This window comes from Aptenodytes patagonicus, chromosome 2 (assembly GCF_965638725.1).
Source record: "Aptenodytes patagonicus chromosome 2, bAptPat1.pri.cur, whole genome shotgun sequence".
Classification (NCBI taxonomy): domain Eukaryota; kingdom Metazoa; phylum Chordata; class Aves; order Sphenisciformes; family Spheniscidae; genus Aptenodytes; species Aptenodytes patagonicus.
The window spans coordinates 166,691,894-166,711,062 of NC_134950.1; the positions used below are offsets into that span (position 1 = coordinate 166,691,894).

The window sequence follows — 19,169 nt, forward strand, 5'->3', positions numbered from 1 at the left end:
ACAGCTTCAGTCCTGATACAACCCAGCAGGAGAAGCGGGAAAAGGGGAGATGATGTTGTATCTGAGCATGAGGATCCTGGACATATACCTCCCTGAGGAAAGAACCTCAGTATTTGGGTCCGGTCCTGTCTGATTTTTGTATAGTTTTTGTCATCTTTCACATCTTTGTGGACGTTGAGTTAAATCTGCAGGCTGGTTTGGCGTAGGGGTGGCTCTATCCCTGGAGACACTCGCTTTTACACAAAATGTGGTAGCTGTATTTGGTTTTTTAGAGTAATAGCCGCATGTGCCTAATACCTGCCTGTCTTGACTGTATCATGAACATGGAGCATGCAACAGGTTCTTACACCCTCCTAACAAGTATGGTGTGCCCTAGGTCTTGATAGGGTTTTTAGCGCTCGTGGTTGCTCTTTTGCAATGTAATAGTTTACAGCTGCTTTAAGAGACCACAGCCGTAGATGTAAAAGTGTTGAAAAGGAGGAGATTGGTTTCAGATCAAACGGGTCCTTCAGAGTTCTCTAGTTACTGCAGAAATCAGAAATACCATACGGGCTCTCAGTGTGTGTCTCTCTTCTATCCATCATAGTTGAGTTTGTTACCTCTTCTAATGAGTTTCTTGCCCTGTCCCATGGTTTCTCACTGGCTCTAGTTTTGAAAATCAGTTGTGGCTCTTGAGCATCTTTAATGAGGAGGGAGGAAAGGAGGAGATGAAGAACTGTGGTGTACTCCATCACCTGCTGCATGAGCTTTCTGGGTCTGAAAGGTTTCTGTCCTCTAGAGCACCACCTTATACCTCACAAACTGGATCCAGCCCACTGGACAGTGCATCTGGCCCATGGGTCCCTCTCCAAAGGGCCCCATGGGCAGCAGACATGGGCTAGGAGCTGGAGGAGCAGTGGTCACTCACACTCAGCTACTGGCTTTTCTGAGGATCTGTCTCACCTGTGATGAAGAGACTTGTATTTCCAAGACACGATGGGCTGGGAGGGACTGTGGTGTAGTCTTTGAATATTTCTCTTAATAGGAAGGCTAGACATCGTGTCTTTTGACCCATTTGGGTTGAAAGATTGTATTTGCAATGCTGTATTTTTACTCTGCACTTCCAGGGGCGAGGTTGCCTTCCACACTTCAGTTGTCTCCTTCTTTTGCAGATGAAGAAGAAGCTCTGAATTCTATTATGAAGGATTTGGCAGCGTTGGGCAAATGTGGGGGGCTGCTGGACAACAACAGGAATAAAAACAGTGTCCACACCAGCAAGCAGGTAAGGCATTGCTTGAGTCTACCCCAAGGTCCAGTAGACCAAGGAGGTGGGCATGGTGCTTACCATGCTGAGAGAACAGAGTTTAAAATGTTAGAACTGAAGTTAACAGTGCTGCAGGAGCTCAGCACATCAGAAGTAACATAATTTTACCGAGGCATAAGCTTTTAGGACCTCTTTCTGAAGAGCTGAAAAGAAGCTACAGGCATCCCCGTATCGCAGAGGAGCAATGGAGGAGCAGAGGAGAAGAGTGATACCTTAAATCATTCACAAATATAGCAATAGAGCCTGAAACTGGTTTTAAATCTCAAATCTCACCCCAAGGCACTTCTTTCTCTTGCTTAGCACTGAAGGTAGTAGAACTTGTTAGAGGCTATGCAGCTGTAAGATTTGGATTAGTCAAATGTTTTCTATTGACAGCGTTGATGAAATACGGTATTTATCATGTGCACATTTTACTTCAGATATTTGAAAGACAGACTGCCAACTTTGAGCTGTAGACACCCAGGCCCTTTGGGGAGGAATAATGTCATTCTTATATAAAGTGTTTAAATATTAATTACTGGTGTTTATCTTCATGCTCCTAAAACCAAACATTTTGGCCCTGTTGCACATTCAGAGTTGATCTAGTGAGCAAAAACATTGTCCCTTGAGCAATGTCAGAAATTATTCGCTGACATCGATATAATAACTAAAGTGGATTTAATAGCCTGTTTGCATATGGAACAAATATTATGCAAACACGAAAGTTGTGAAGAAAGGATTTAGTTGTCAAAATAGCAAGAAAAAAGAAGGGGAAAAGTAATTAATAGGACCAGGAAGGTGCTGGAGAACCATGTGACCAAATCCACTTGGAATTCCACTTCTAGTGCTGTAGCTTAGAATAAGCTTGCAATCAACTTTGCAATTGCTGAACGCCTAGCAAGGAAGAAAACAAATTGTCATTTACTGTCGTCATGCATATTTTAATGGCACTTGTGCTACTAACAAAGAGCTCTGGATGCAGAGGGGAAAAGTGTGCACGTAGCATGTCTGTTTTAAAGTGTGTCCTGGCGGTAGCAGCTGTCCAAGTTGAATCACTGGATTTGTGTTCAGCTCTTGCTGAAATAAGTCCAAGATGTTTACAAAACTGACCAGAGAAATTCAGAGCTGGTTCTCTCTGCAGCTGCAGGCAAAGCAGACAATCCAGTGCAGCTTTGGATGGCTCCGAGGGTAGCATTTTCTGCAAGTTGATGGGTGGGGACCATACCAAGCTATCTTGAGTTGCTTTCAGGATAGCAAAGCTTTTTAGACTTCTCTTAAATAACATGTTTGTTTTCTCACAATGGGGGAAAATCCCTGCTGTCATTGTTGAAAACTGTTGCTGTAAATGCTGCAGATATACAGTTAACCAGATAATTAATCAAAAATAAGGAAAATAATAGTTTTCATTGGCTGAATTCTTATCTACAAAAGTTTCATAAAGTTGGCGTCTTGCAATCAAATTTGTATCCACAGCCCATCCACTCTGTATTTTAATTTATAAATCACCAATAGAGTTATGTTGTGCTCTGATATCAGCTTTAGAACTGTTGGCTGCCACTTGCGTTTAATTTTATATATTAGGAATCAAACTTTCCTTCCCAATTACAACATTGATGCTTGGAAAAACATTGCCTCCTTTATGATTCTTCTTTTTATCCGTAAGTGGACCAGCCGTAGCTGCCTGCTCATTTGTTATTCAGAGCTCTCTGATGGAGGAGACGCGAATAGTCAGCATCCCACTCTCCTTGCGCATCCGGGGTTGAGGATTCAGAACAACAGGCCCCACGAGATGAAGGGCGTTGGAGTATGTTGAACTGTTGCTTCACTAAATTAGACTGGCTGGAACAAGTCTGGCTCGTGGGACGATGGGAGTCTAGTCTGCGAGGTGGGGAGTGGCCAAAGTAGGTGGAATTAGTGGGGACTTGGTTCATGTTTGCAGCTCAGAAACTTTTAATCGACTTGTTTGGGTCACTTTTAGGGGTTTTTTTTCCTTGTTTTTTAGCACAGAAATTGATGGGGGGGGAAGATTGCTTTAGAAATGCTGTTGTCATGCCTGTGATTTGTTGTTCCTTTGATACTTGGTGTTCCTTTTTTTTTTTCTTTCCCCTCCCCCTTTTTTATTTTTTTCTGTGATCAGGTTGGCTGGTTGGGCTGAAGGATGCACTGCACAGCCTCCCTTCTTGGGGAGGGAGAGTGAGGCATGGGGCGTTTAGATGCTAAATTTTCCTCTTGGGAATCTCATTGTAGGTGTCTCTTACGAGGCCCTGCAGCAACATGCTTGCATTGAAATACTTGGGTCTGGACATTCAGTTGTTAGATTAAAAAAAAATATATCTTTTTTTCTGTGAAAGAATGCTTTTCTGAGGCATGGGAATCCTTTAGTCAGTGTTCCAAATTCCCACTGAAAAACACTTTAAACAAGAATGTGTTGACTAACTAGCCTGTCCCTTCGTGGCTTGCAGCAGTTTTTTGGTCCACAGAGAACCACAACCGAAGTGCTATCTCATCCTGTCTCCTGGAGGGGTTCCTAGTGTTCTCTTGACAGAAGTTGAAATTTGGAGCCTGCCAGATAGTATTCCTGGTAGGCCTCGGCCACACAAGAAAGTAGTCTCTGGTGGTGTGTGCTACACAATATTTCTTCCCAAAAATATCGACAGTTTTGCTTCAGATCATCTTATGAAATGAACATCCTTTGGCAAATTGCGTGAAAATCTTTCTTTTTTTTTTTTTAGTTTGCTTTCCTTACAAATGAGTTTAGGACTAAGGCTGAGTTTCTGGATGTCTAATGCCTCATGGTAGAACAAGCTGGAAATGAGAAGAGCAATACTTGATGCACAGTGTGGATGAGTTTCCTCCCTTAGATTGCCCAGGCAGCTGGCAGCGGATGTGATGGCTGAGCTTGAATCCAGCCTCCCAAGTCCTGGTCAGGTGTGTCAGTCACTACGTTACGCTGCCTTTCTGCCTTGTGAGAAAACAGGGTAGAGGGATAGAGATGGACACCCTTTTGCTTCCGCGCGTAAGTTACAACCTTTAAAACGGAGCCGTTCTTTGGGAGCAGAGGGATCATCCTGACATTATTCCTAGTGCATCCTCTGCACTATTATTCCTCCATTATTCCTTTTATCAATCCATTATTCCTCATGCATCCTTTGGTGTGGCTGGAAGGAGTCTTTTCAGGCAGTCTCCTGGACTGAACAGACAACAGAGTTTGTTTATAGTGGTGGCTCTGAAGAGGGGAAAGAGGAAACAGCAGAATAAGAATCTGCATTGTGATCACTGAGGAGAAAGATGAGTGGAATAAGAAGGGAAACCACAAAGAATTAGAAATCCCAAACAAAAGCATGGAGGAGAAAGGAGCAATTATATTAACATTTATTTTGCATCTGTCTATTTATGTGCATATCCATTTATTTATATAAATAGCGCTTGGCAACTCGCAGTATGAAGTTGGTTGTCAGGGCTGCACTTTGGTCTAATGACAAGGCATTGGTGTGGGCCTCTATCACAGCTGATGACAGCTAGCAATTCCTCTGCCACGTTAATTTTGATTGCAAGTTCCCTCACAGCAACGAAGTCCAATACTTGCGAGGAACGTTTTCCCATGCACAACAAATGTCAGACTGACCTAAAAGCTGTTCTTTTAGTAAATTACCTCCAGAGTCTCTTTTCTTTGGCAAGTTGGATACAGGACAAGGCTTGCTCATAACTAGAATGAAATACAGCTCACGTTCTAGGGCTCTCTGTTTGTAGGTCTTCAAGCAGCCTAAAAGGAGTTTGGCTTTATCACCTCTGTTTTACTGTTGGGGAGTATGATGAGGGTCCGTAAATATCACCTTGAAGATGGGAGTCTCTATGAGGAGATCTGCAGGGATTGCCCCACCTGGGGGGCAGAAGCAAGGGACCAAGAGGGCAGCAGCACCGGTTGGGAAAGGCTTGGCTGGAGAAGGCAAAGGCAGTGGAGTCCCAAGGATTTGGGGAAGAGGCTTTCCCTTGTCTGTGTGTGGAGCTGACTTGGGTGCTAAGAGGGTAATACCAAGGAGAAACCCAGCTGGAAAAAAAGCTATTCCCTGCCAGGTAGGTGATTTTGGATAAAAAATTTTGAAGCCTGTGATTTCTGCTGCTTTATAAACCAAAAATATCTGTAACAGGGAGCAATGAACCCTCTAGACATCATCTTCCCACAGGCCTCTGAGGGGCTTACGTGCTGGGCTTGCTTTTTCGGAGGAAAAGAGCTGTAAGGATCCAGGGGGACCAGGATATCTCATAGCTTCCACCCCCCGAGAGAAGAAGGGGGCAATCCCAGACAAACCCCTTTCTGTCTGATTGCTGAATAAGCCGAAGCGTGTGGGGGTTCTGTGCAGATAATTCCTAATGACACGGATTAGTCATCTCCTATTGCGGTTTAGGGACGTGGTCCAGCTGTCTGGCTTGTAACGAACGTCCTGTTGCTAAAAGCAGGGGCGAGAACAGGACTAATGCAAACAACGTGCACGTCGGGGAGGTGCAGAAGTCCCCTCGGCCTGGCCCAGGGGTGCTGACTTCTCTTGGTCAAAGCCAGAAGTTGAGGAGAAATCCCACTGCTTTGTGGCTTCGTACAAAGGAGTAACTAGAGCACTAATGCTTGAACGCCGCACCGCTCAGCAGGGTTTTCTCATTGTTTCCTAATCCAACAAGTAGAAAATGAGAGAAGTGAATATAATCCCTCTGCTTACCCTCCAGCATGCAGAAATGGATCTCCTTCATTGCCCCTATTTTACCCGGGGGGAAACTGAGGCAAAGTAAGTGCCCAAGGTCTTGTGGGTGGGTAAGAGCAAAGCTGGAATGAGTTCTTCTTGGTGCAGCACTGAAGGGAAGGGGAGGCCCCTTCTGATGATTTTTCCTGCCTTTCTTGACCTCAGAAGGGTTAATGCTGGAGTCAGATGCTTTGTCCCAGGTGGTTTGTGAGGCAATCATGGATCGGGATGGAAGGAGTGATCCAAAGGCCCTGTCCCAGCATGGGCAAAGCTGTCCTCTGGTTAGGTTTGACAAGAGCAGCTTTAAAAGCAAGCCACAGAGGTGGAGTCGGACCAGAACGCTGTTTCTGACAGTAGCTGAATTTGGGAGGAGGAGAGGACGTGATGGGGGGAGTCTTTGAACTTGGTGCTCATCCGGGATTTTACAATGTGGCAGTTCTAGGTGCTTCAGCTCTCGGTGCCACACTAGCGCACAGGCAGCCATGGAGGTGCGGGGCTGTCTCCTTCACTGGGTCCCTGCCTGCAGTCGGTGGCATTGAGGCGATGCAGCAAGGGTGTCCCTGCACCATCAGTCGCCGTTCTCCACGGGCATGGTATTGCTCAGCTTGGACTCATGCCCCCAGTCTGATCGACCCTCTGGGTGTTCAGCAGCTGAGGGTGTTCAGCAGCTGAGGGTGCTCAGCACCTCCTGTTCCTCCGAAGCCACTTCCATTTTAGGCCTAACTGCATGTTTTCCTGCTCTCCGTGTGTGCTTTTATTATAAACAGCAGTCAGCTCTTCAGGGATCTCTGTATAAGATCATGATTCACCTCGTTTGGAAACACTTTTTCCATTTTTTTTCCAACGTTTTCCTTAATTTAAACCAGCGTGCAGGGCTGCTTGCTCCAGCTCCGGGGGCCGAGCTTGGCTGAGCCCGCTGGGGTGCATGGTCCCCAGCCGAGTGCCTTGCGGGCAGAAGCGGTTGCCTCCTTTGCCCCCCCCCCCAGTTCCCGTCAGCGCTTCCTCTGAAGCTCGGCAGTTGTGGTCTTTTCGTGAAATTAGAAGTTTTGAGGAAGGAGCTAAAAATACCTCAAGGAAAGCCTGGAAAGATGGTGATGGGTTTGTGGCCACTGCGGTGGCTTTGCTTTTTCCTTTCCGAGGCAGATGGCAAGAAAGAGTAAAATACCATTTGTTAGCGGGGCTGGAGGAAATGCCGGCACAAGTATCTCGGAGCAGAAATTATTCCAGAAACGAAGGGAATTACTGTGGTATTTCCTGTCAGGGCTGTCGCTTATTTTGTTTGTGTCGCAGCAGGGCCTACAGGCGCCAGCCGAGATGCGGGCTCCTCCGTGCCCCATGTCGTACGGAAACGCACGTGGAGAGGGAAAGTTGCTCAGTACATACAACCTAGAAGATCAAACATCTAAATTTTGTGCTTGGCTCTGCCACTCTGCTTCATAGAATGAATCACAGAATGGTGTGGGTTGGAAGGACCTTTAAAGGTCATCTAGTCCAACACCCCCCTGCCATGGGCAGGGACATCTTTCACAAGATCAGGTTGCTCAAAGCCCTGTCCAACCTGACCTTGAACACTTCCAGGGATGGGGCATCCACAACTTCTCTGGGCAACCTATTCCAGTGTCTCACCAACCTCATCATAAAAAACTGCTTCCTTATATCTGACCTAAATTTAGCCTTTTGCAGTTTAAAACTGTTGCCCCTTGTCCTGTCACTACAGGACCTGATAAAAAGTCTCCTTCCATCTTATAAAGCCCCTTTTATATATTGAAAGGTTGCAATAAGGTCTCCCTGGAGCCTTCTCTTCCCCAGGCTGGGCTTTTTCTTTACACCCTTAGGCAAAGCACCTCATGCCTTTGTGCCTCAGTTTCCCCTGCTTGCGCCATTGTCTGCCTCAGCTTTCACAGTGCTCTGTGAAACTGTTGCTGAAATCTGCTACCAGAGCTCAGTGTTTAAGGCTGGTGCCTTGTGGCATGGCCTTACCCCTCTCCTCCATCGTATTTAACACACGCCCTTCTTGGATGTCTCAGCTTGTTCTTCTACACCAACTTATGACCACTTGATTGTGGGGAGAACAAGGCTGCCATTAACCTCATTTGACATCTGATGGCAGGGAGGGTAAATAGCACCACTCGGATTGTGCAACGAGGAGTCGCTGTTGTCTTCGTTTCTCACAAAATTGCAAAAGTTTGTAGGACCCGGTAGCCTCCACCACCTGCACCTCTTCCATGACCTGCCTTCAAGCATTTGTACATTGTGTGGAAGTCCTTAAGGAGAAGATGCTGACCCTGCCTTCCCCTCGATCGTGTGTTTGAGACCCTGGGTGCAGACTTGCGTGAGATTTTGCTCCAGCACTTGGCAGTGCCCCAGACTCCCTGTGTAATCTCAAACCAGTTGCTCCAAACCAGATTTCCATGGGTGTAAAAAATCACAGCCTGCTCTGGCATTTAGGAAGTGCTTTGCATCCCCCTGGGACTTCCTAGTGCTTTGGGCACTGCCCACTTTTTTTTTTTTTAAGGAAAAAAGTATTTGTTGCTGATAGCAATGTTGAATTCAGCTTTAGCTGTGTGTCAAAAACATGAGCAAGCCAAAGGAAGACTGCAAAATAAAACTGTGACCAACTTCTCAGACTATAGATAAATATATATTTATCCCTATTCCAAATGCTTGCGAGCTTAAGGTCTTGGTTTCTTTGAGGGAGGCGAGAGGTTAGTGTGTTTTATATCAGAAAAAAATAATATCTAATTAACAAATGAAGTGGGTTTTCATTCCCCTGTTGCAGCCGGTGTGTTTGTTGCTCTGCTCAGAAGCAGAGCGGAGCAGTGTGGGACAGCTGGCTTACTTCTGTTGGCTTCGGGCCATAGCACATCAGCCCTGTTATTGATGTAGAAGAAAAGGATGCAGCAGGGTTGTGGCTTTTGGTGGTTTTTTTTTTTTTACACTCCCCCCCCCCCCCCCCCCCCCTTCTTCTCTCTCTGGAGCTTTGTACGAGTGTTTTGACATTTTCCAGCCACAAGCTGTTTTTCAAAACTTATTTGTCTGCAAAATTTGTGTTGCTCAGCATAAACAGACAGCGGCGTGCTATGTCCCAGCTCAGTGCAGTGTTCAGGTCTGCGCTGAAAGTGAAACCTGTGTTTTGAAAGGTTTCCTGCAGCAAAGCCGGCGCTGCGTGAGCTTTTCCCTTTACATGTCCTGCTCCTTTGTAAGGAGAAACCTCAAAAGTTCCTTGCCCTGATTTTTTTCTCTCACTTTAGAGAAGGGCTTTGCGGAGCTACATGCAGTGAACCCACACCGGCTGATTTACTGCCAGCGTCCAGGAGGGATGAACCAGCCAGGCCCTGTTCAGAGAGGCACCTGCAAATAAAAATTGGCATAAAAGAGCCCATATCTTTTTTCTTTTCCAACAGAGATGATCCAAGGTGGCAATCCCACCCCTATTTGCCTGTCTCTCTAGAATGATTTGGACCTTCAGCACTAGGTTAGTTATGGTCATCTCTTCTCCTTTTGAATTTTGGACTGTTCTAGAGTTAGTTTGGTATTTTTACAGGTTGGGCCTGGTTCTAGAAGTGAACCTGGAATTTGTCCAAACATTGTGGGTCTGGAGAACTGGCTGCAGACACCAAGGTGATGTAAGTGCCTGTTTAGCACAGGCCTGTAACACTGCTGGCATGCCCCAGTTGGTGACTGTCCTGGCACTGGTTCTTCCCAGCCTTTCTGGAAACACAGAAAATGCCACGAGCAGAGGTAAAAAGGATGCGTTTCGGATGATCCAACATGTTTACCCTGAATCTGCTGGGTTTTAAGCTTTTCAACCAAATCGCCTCCAGCCTTGACTTCCTGAACTTCGATGGGTGTTTGCAGAACTTGAGGAGCTGTCAGTTTAAAAATAAACCTAAGGACGCCCGTCCAGCTCATTTTCCTTATTAGAGACAAAGCTGTTTCACTGTGGCTCTGCTTTCCCTCTGAGAGGATGGAAAGTGTGCCTTCACGCGCTGGCAATCCAAGGTTAGAGATAAGGCCCTTGCTCAGGAAGGGCTGTCACCTACCCGTTTGGGGATTATCCCTGTGAGATGCAGGCGGTGTGGGACCGAGCCCTCCCTGGTGTTATACCTCGGAGGGAGGTGGAGGGCACTTTTTTCTCCATGGGAAGAAAACCACTATTTGAGGAGGCTTGTGTGCACTAGCAGGGGCAGAGCCCTGGTTAACTGGGGTGACTAAACCTGGTCTGGGAAGTAAAAAGGGTTTTGATCTGCCTTGGAGATCATCGGAAAGTCCTGGCATGAGCCAAGGGATGCTAGAGGGGTGCTTGGCTCAGGCTCGGTCTGAGAAGCTGAATGAATGAAAAGGCTCCTTGTGGTCTCGATCGCTGCTAAATATGCACAGAGGATGGGAGAAGTGGCTTTTACTAGTCCCCGCACAGTTGTGTGCCCAGTCTGCCTATGACTCCACTGGCTCTTCTTTGGGCAAACTTAATTATTTCTCTTGCGGTGAGCAATGGGTCAGTTCAGGGTGGGCATTTACTGTGTATAGTGTAGTAATGCCTGATATACTTTGCATTTTGTATGTCCTAAGAAAATAACAGCCACCCCACCACCACCACCCCAGCACTGCTGGCTTTTAAAATCCAAGACTATCTCTCCCCTTCCATTATAACATGCTTGCTTTTACTTCTTATTTCTTTGCCCCAAATATTCCTGTGTTCTATTAGACATCCTCTGAGCTTTGCTTTTTGGGTTTCCAACAGAAAAGTACTGGGGTAAAACCATGGGAAGCACTGAAGATGGACAGACATCAGACACTTAACATGTTTGCCTCTGATAATAGTGCCTTGTTCCCAACTGAGTTCAGAGCATTCAAAATTTTCCACTTTTATTAATGCATTTTATTAAAACTGAACAGTTATACAGATGAGTGAGTGTCCTCTTGTTTACAGAAGACCTTATTTTTTGACAAGCACATTTCTCAGCAATGTGGAGTTTCCCCAAAGTCCGTGAGTCCAGCAGGCAGCTTGGCCCTAAATAGACCAGACACCCACTGGAGTTAGGGGAGTCTCCCTGAGAACTGCTGTCAGCTTTGGATCTGTGTGTCAATCTGGGTTGCAGTTTGGGACCTAACCATTTTCTGCTTTTTCTTTCAGCAGCGAAATGTCAGGATCAAGTTTGAATATGAAGGAGAGAAAAGGTATGTACCCACCCCAGTCCCCCACATGTACAGGGACAAATTACCCTTTTTACCCAACATCGTCCTACTGACTTCAGCCAGCTGCAGATGAGCTCACAGCAGGATTTGTTCCCTTAAAATCAACTACAATTTTATATGCAAAAGCCTTGCCTCGTCATCCCATTTGCCACAAGTACCTCCTGGGATTTGCACGCAGGCGAAGGAGTTCCAAGCTGGAAGTCATTAAATGTCTCTTTCCAGGGACATAGGGTGCACGCTTGGATGCTTTTCTCTTTTTAATTCTTGAGCCCTGCTGAACCCCAGCTGAGCTGCAACTCTACAGATATGTGTCCTTTGATTAGCAGCCTATGACACTTACTTAAGATAACCAGATTTTGGGCATGAGTCCTATGAAAACAGAGCTGGGAGTTAAAGCTTGCCTGCCCTTCCCAGCTTGACATTTCCATGGAATCACCTCTGCTTGGTGCTCGGTGACTATGGACACAGGGCTGGAAACTCGCAGGCTGATGGTCCAAGTTGCATGTTAAAGCCAAAGAAAATTTAAGTAATGTCACCGTAGGGCTAGACTGTACCTCCTGATAGGTACCTATAGAGCTGCTGAATGTGATGGTATAGGAGAGTCACAGGATGTCAAACTGCATTATTCTCTCTTCCATCCCTCCTCCCTGTTCAGAGTCACTTGCTGGAAATGGAGATAATAAATCCCTGGCCAGTGCCTGACCCTGGGCCTTCTCCAGTGAAGGGCTGCTGGACTTTCTTCTTTTCCACCTGTACCTCACAGCGGGCGGAGGAGCAGAGGAGCTGCACTAGGATTTTTGGTAGATATTCTTGCAGGGTAAATCAAGTCTCCTTTTGGGCACAGCAGATAAGCGGCATTTCTATGAGTGTAAAAGCAAGGAGCAAGCTTTATGCTTCGTGATAGAAGAATACAGGTCCTTTCTTCTGAATTGTCAGTCTAATCCCAAATTCCAGTACGCTTCTACTAAATTGAGACTGTTGTTGTATTTCTTTGTGTATACAGGATTATCCAGTTTCCAAGACCAGTCAAATTCAAAGAAGTGGTGCAGAAGGTCACGGATGCTTTTGGACAGACGATGGACTTAGTCTGTGTGAACAATGAGGTATGCTTCTTATTGCTAAGGGAGAGTTTTAGGGTGCCTGGTGCCCACTTCAGAATTGAGCAGTGGTTTGTTCTTAAGGCCCTAATTTAGTGTTGTATATGGATGTGAAGAAAAATAATCTTACTTTGTGGTTCCCAGCTAGCACGTGTACAAGAGCTGTTGTCTGGGCACAGCTCAGATGGATTCTCAGACTCCAAGCCAGACTTTCCCCTTCTCAAAATTATTTCAGTTAAGGCCTATTAAATGGTGACACAGGAACATTGTCTTTCCCCCAGAACAAAAAATCCCCCTAACTCAAACAGGGGAAGGAATTAAGTAATTGAGATGATGGAGACGTTGTCAGTTCAGCTACACAGTCAGCAGCAGTAGATGTTTTCCCATTAACACCCTTGGGGCAATAGGACCAACTTTCAGAGTGTATCTGGCTGGTGAGAGCGCACGCAGGACAGAGGGGAACAGCTGAGACCAAATGGCTTTCCTGAGAGCCACATGAAGTGACTGTAGGCTACTGCGTGTTTGGTTTGGATGTGAAGCCTTCCCGTCTTGGAGGCAGTTGCAGGAGCATGGTGAAGTCCAGAACATGAGCGACAGTGCTGCTAACACAGCGTGCTTTTATCCATCACTGACTCTGTTTCACCCCAAAACCCCAGAACCATGTGCATGTTCTTGTGGTTAGGTTTGCAGTGAAATGTGCATCACTGTAGGTTCCTCTAGCAGGTCCTGTGGCCATGTACAGGCAGCCAAGAAACTCTCCCTCTGTGATCCTTGCGTTTTAAGGCTTGAAGACCTTTCTACTCCAACCTTCTTCATAACATAGGCTACTGTGGTTTTCCAGCTTTTTCTTTGAGCCCAGCACTGTGTCTGAAAGGAGGGTACTGATGAGGGCCTTTACCTAGAAGGGGGCAATCCTTGGCATATGTTTTGGCGTGCTTAGTGTTTTCTTGTGAGGCATCTTGACATGAACTGGGCAGGCAGCTGGAGCCACTGGACTCTTAAGGTGGGTTTGGCTTTGGGAAGGGGGAGAGGGCCAGATGACAAATAGATAGACTTTTAAACACCAATTCTTTTAGATCTGTCCTGACAGCTTGCTTGTTCAAGTATTAATTGCAAATGACTAACAGCTTTTCATTAAAGTATGAATGGAGAGGGAAATCATGAAGAGAGCTTCCTCTCTTTTTTTTTTTTCTTTTCTTTTTTTTCTTCCTTCTGTTTCAGTAGAGATTTGATCCACAAAAAGGTTGCTATTATTTTATAATAGGTACCTCATGATACCAAAGTGTCTGCTGGGTTTTGGCTTTGAATGTGGTCAGTTTTCTAATCTTGGGCATTCTCTGACAGCCCTCCCGGGAAAAGCCTGCCATTGAATTCTCCAGGAATGACTCATTTCATTCCAGGTTTCTTTCCACTGGAAGAGGAATTTTTTCCAGCAACAACAAACAGAAGCTTAAATAATGCATTTTATCCCATGTTAGAGACTGTCTTCCTGGGCATGTGCACAGCACATAGCGGGACCGTGAGCAGGCCTTTGGGTAGTCCTAACTTCTTAGGGTTGAGAAGGACCTTCAGTGTTTTGTTTTTCTATACGTGAAAATTCCTCCCTGTGAGAACCCACACCTTTGGGAAGAGGTCTGAGCAGTAGTAATTCAGGGTTGTTATTGTGGAAACACTATAAACAGACAAAAGTGACCTTGGGGGGGATAGCCTACATGTCCACACGGTGACACCCTGGCAGCTGGCTCCTAGCATGTTCTGGGTCAGGTTTTTGAGTCTCATGACTGCAGAGGTAGCCTGATCACCGACTCATTACAGTTAAATGTTTCACCCTTTCTTCACGCTCAAAGGGAACTGCGCAGTAATTCTTTGTTGCCATCAGATGTTTCTCTTGCAGTAGCACCTTGTAGATCAAAATTACACTGAGGTCAACAGGCCCCCTACAAAAGCTCACTAAATGGCAGTCCCTGTCCCGGTAAAGCAGGAGTCCTGAAGCCAAGATCAGTGAGATGAGCATACCAGTTGGGTGGAGCAGGGACATGCATGAATCACATCCTGGTGGGACCATGGAATCAGTGGGCTTGGGCTGGTATAGATAAGAGCAGGCCCTGGCTGTGGGTGTACCGCATGGGGCATGTCTGCACGTTAGTACTAGGCTGGGCTCATCTTTCTGATGAGCGGGACAGCAAAATCTGGCCTGGCCACGGACAGCATGGCGTGGTGTTTGTTAGCCAGTTAGCTGTGTTATGGATTGAAAGACTGGCTTCTACAGCAAATGTTCTGTCTGAATTTGATCTGTATGCACTGCTCAACAGCTGCTCCAGGTGTGACTAAGCGTTACCTTGTCATTTGTCCCATCTCCATCACCAACTTGTGACCTTGGGCAGAACACTGAACCTCGGTGTGCCACCCGTTCCCTTATGACCTCCCCTCGCTTGTCTCCTCTGAGGCTGTCCCTCAGCATCATTTTGGAAGGTTTAGGGAGAGTTAAAGCCTAGGGAAGTGGTAGAAGCTCTGTTATGGGGGGGGAGGAGGGGTGTTTAAAAGCATATTTAACAAACATTTGTCGAGAATTGTTGATGCCAGTTGGTCCTGCATTGGGCAGGAAGATGAACTAATTGACCTCTCAGTTTTTTCCCCAACCCTGTTTCCTACTATTCTTTGGCTTTCTGCAGTGTCTTACAGAGTGAGGTCTAGCAACTCACCCTTTGCACTTGTTTTCTTAGACTGCAGTGGACTGACTACTAAGTCCCATACTAAAACATCAGGCTTCATGGGAGTATACTATTTAAAAGCAAGAAGAAAATCTAATAAGCTCTATTTAGTGAAACTTCTGTGTGGGTAAACTTTGCTGTTCATCATGGCTGCTCACTCTGTAGACAGAATAAACCCAGTTATTGGAAATGCACCCTGGCAGTTACTTCCGTGGTTCTGCATGAGTCTATATTTAGTTTCATGCCTAGTAGATATCTGTTCCTGATATCCATATGTGCCACAGTCTGGAAGCCAAATGGAGCAAAATTTACTTGCCAGATGTGGGTAATAGGTAAAGCCAAGCTAAATACTGGCTCCAGTCCTTTTTACAGGAGGGCAATTCCTGCCTGATGCTTTTGGCTCCTCTGAAGCAGGCATGCAAATGTGTTAATGTTGTGATATTGGAGTGAGATGGAGTGACCTGCAGAACATTCTGTTCAAAGCAGCAGCTGAGGGATCGCAGCTCTGAACACTTGTGAGGAGCTCAGTAAAAGTATGGGTGAGGAGTGGGACTACACTTACAGTTCAGAGTCAAATTCTGCTTGGTGGTGAAATGAGGGGGAGCAGCTCTCCACCATTCTCATTTCTGTTTGGGTGGGTGTAGGAGAAAAGGCTTTTCTGCTTGGTGCACCTGTGGAGCCCTTGTGAACTTCAAGAGGATTAAGCAGTGCACGAAGAGAATATCCCTTAAGCTCTACTGCATAAGGAAGCAGACTGTGCGGACAGCTGCACAGCATTTGGGAAACTTATTCAATACCATCTTTGTCTGGTATCTGCTGTGACCGCGGGTGATTCATTCAGATCCCAAAGTTTAACCATGAACCATGCTCTAACCATTTACTCCATTGACCTACTGAAAGCCCTGAATAGTTGATATCTACCTGGTGAGTACTTTCATTCATGTCCAAGCCCTGTCCCAGACTGGGAATCTGTTTCCAGCCTTGCTTGTGAGGCCCAGACAAGACTGGTGTTAGTGTTCTCTGTAAAACCCCCAGCTGGTTAGATCCCTTGCTTGGGAGGTAAGGGACATCTTCCTGAACTTTTCCCCATCTGATTTGGTTGAGAACTCAAGTCCCTACAGCCTGAAGGATATCCTGGGGCAAGGCTTTCTCAAGAGTTCCTCTTGGAATCTTTTTCCTACACACAAATAGCTAAATAGTTTTCAGACAAAGGGTGAAGACAGCCTGATTATCCCTCTTCCTGGGTGGATGTGCTAAATGCTTTGCTGTAGAATATCTAGAGTATCTTTTTCTGTCTTTTTGTAGAAATTTCTCAACCACGTTTGCATACCTTACACTGAGCACTCCTAGCTCAACCTGGAGTTCATTGCTTAAATACCTTTTCAGAACTGGCCTTGCCTTTCCTCAGCAATTACCACTGCTTCCAGCAGTTACACCTGGCAGCTTCCTATTCTCACCTGTTAATCCCATTTCTGGATATCTAACTCTCCCATGCAAGTTATAGGAGTCCTGGGTATCTAATTTGGGACTGTAAACTCTACAGAATAGCAGGTTGCGTTAAACTTAGGTATTGCAGTACCCCTTTGCAGACCTGGCTTTTAGTATCTCGAAGCTAGGTGCCTGAGATAGGTATAAGCTCAGGACCACTTGCTATCCACAGCTGCGGGAGCTTGGCTTTCTTGGTTAAGCCTGACGTTTATCATATGAAGTGGCCTGCATGTGGCTCGGTTCCCTGTCTGCAAAATGGGGACAAAAGATAACCTTCCTATCACACAGGAGAGGAGAAACTCAATCCAAACCTTGAAGTGCTTACACTGTAGAAACAGCAGCCACACGGACATCTAAGATGGAGCTTGGCGGGCTCAGGCTGTGGTCCTTGGGTGGAGGAGGTGACTGTAGCAGTTTCCCGAGGTGAAACTTCATCTCTGTTGGCCAGGGCCCACGGCCTTCCCTTGACCTGGTCATCCCCAAAGTCCTAGCCTCAGTGCACACAGTCTGAGGTGTATTTATGTACGGGACAACAGCCAAGCCCTTGGCAACACCCTGGGATCAAAAAGGTAGACACAGGCGGCTTTTGAGTGTCATCTTCTGGAGCGGTTGATCTGAGGTGCGTTTGCTGTGGCTGGTGGCATGAACCCTGATCACCCAGAGGGCTGAGCTGCCTTTCAGGAGTGCTGGGCAGCTGTGGCTCCCAGTAAGACCAGTGAGAGCCTACTGGGAGCTGTGGCTATTTGGTCCCTTTGGTAGGTGGAACTGCTGTGTACTTTGGCACAGGCATAAGTATAACATGTGCTGTGTTGGCTGGATTCAGTGCCAATGCCCGAGGCAACCTACAGAGGCTGAGGGCTGTTTTTTGTGAGATTAGGCAGAATGCCCCTGGATGAGGGGCAAAAAGTTGTGTTTTTAATCTTAGCCCAGGGCAGCAGAAGGCCACAGAGCCCCTCTGAAGTGCAGCTGTGTTGGGCATTGGAAGCTTTGCAGGCTGTCTGCAGGACATGGTACACCACGCAGCAATGTCAGGAGGTTCAAATTCCCTCTGGAGATATGAGAGCAATAGTCTGCCACTTACCAGGAAAACATCAGGACCTTTAGCTGCCTGATAGACACGGCACTGTGTAGCGCTCTGTTCTATTTACCTTATAAAGAGCAGGACCTGAATTTGTCCTGCTGGGAGTCAAAGAAGTGGTTCTTGGAGGGAGAGCAATGCACACCTTTCACATCAAAAGGGAAGAGACTCTTATTTGTGAGATGTTCCCTGATTTCACCTGGTGCCCAAACACTAGGGAGACTGTGTCAGCGCGCAGGAGCACAGGTTGCAGCAGTAGGGAAGGCCACTGAGGATCTGCCAGAGTAAATCCTTGGGTGCAGCTCACTGCTTTCTTGGAGCACCATTACATGACTGTCTCCTCAGGAAGAAACCCAGGAAGAATGTGTGGGGCTGTTTTGGGGCTGGGTAGCAGCAGGTCTTGCCCACAAACTCCAAGAACAGAGCAGCCCCAGAATAGCAGGCAGCAAGCCTAGGGTTTCGTCTCAGCCCTCTCCTCTTCCTGCTAGCTGAATTAGTGATGTGACCTTTAAGCTCTCTCCTTGCAGATGTTTTTTGTTGTGATTTTTAGCGTCTGTTCCTTGGTAGATGAGAACTTGGAAGAAAACGTTAGAGCTCGGCAAGCTGGAGGGCATGGGGGCTCTGTTTTCCATCCGCTTTCTCAGGTTCCTCCCTCGTCCCCTGATTCCCAAGCTGCTCACTGCAAGGATCTGGCTTCCTCTGTTTACCCAAAAGTGTGACACTGCCGTGCTCCAGTGTTTGTTCAATCCCTTCCAGCTCCTGATCCCGCTGAAATCCCAGGAAGATTTGGACAAAGCGATGGAACAGTTGGAGCTGAGCCCTTCCCTGAAGAGCCTGCGGATCCTTGTGAGCGCTCCAAAGAAAGCGAATGTGAGCCCTTTACCTTCTCTGCTCTTTTGTGTCTGGAGCCTTGTTATTGTGTTGGGGAGTGGAAATGAGTCTCCTGATGGTGCAGAGCAGAGGGCAAGCTGGTCATGAGGGGAGTCAGCCCTGCTCTGGCTCAGCTGCTTGGAAATCCTCCTGTGGTGGCGGCCCAGAGACTGAGCTCAGCTCCCTCTAGCTCCTCCTGCAACCTCTGAAGGGTTAAATACTGTACTGATCCTCAAACAAGGTTAAACCCCAAGAGAACCCCTTGTGCTTTCTGCCTAGGGATGCTGTCACCGTTCCTCTGTAGCCTCACCCATGCTGGGTGGCAGTGTGGGAACCGTTCCCTCCATGTGGTGCTGCAGTACTAAAGTCCAGGGAGAACAAACTGGAGAATCCTTCAGTCTCTTGCAGGACTGTCTTTTTTTCCCATTATTTATTTATTTGTTTTTCCTGAGCTCAGTGGTTTTGCAGTTAAGCCTGTTAGCTTGACCTTGCCTGCACAGAGTGTCTTGCCAAAGCACATGTCATGCTGCCCCAAGCACAGGCTGTAAAGCAAGGGATTTACAGATGTTGCAACTCCGTTTCTTCCTTATATTTCCTAGAAGTACTGGGGAGACTGTGAATCTTGAAACTCATAGTGCTTGTCCTCATGCTACCGCTGGTGCTCGCAGCTCCTGGAACTTCTCCAGTCCTTTTGAGAGGCTCTCAAAAGGTGCA

General features: G+C 46.7%; 1 protein-coding gene across 4 annotated transcripts in view; it reads left to right on the plus strand.

The window, feature by feature from the left end:
* Window positions 1-19,169, plus strand: part of LOC143157233 (mitogen-activated protein kinase kinase kinase 3-like) — an 86,914-nt gene that overhangs the window by 38,206 nt on the left and 29,539 nt on the right. For 3 of the 4 annotated variants that reach the window (XM_076331998.1, XM_076332001.1, XM_076332000.1), the window contains 4 exons: window positions 1,152-1,261; window positions 11,150-11,193; window positions 12,215-12,314; window positions 18,342-18,455. In XM_076331998.1, the coding sequence (XP_076188113.1) occupies window positions 1,152-1,261; window positions 11,150-11,193; window positions 12,215-12,314; window positions 18,342-18,455 (368 nt within the window). The remainder of the gene's footprint in view (window positions 1-1,151; window positions 1,262-11,149; window positions 11,194-12,214; window positions 12,315-18,341; window positions 18,456-19,169) is intronic. The other variant, XM_076331999.1, reaches the window with a different exon arrangement.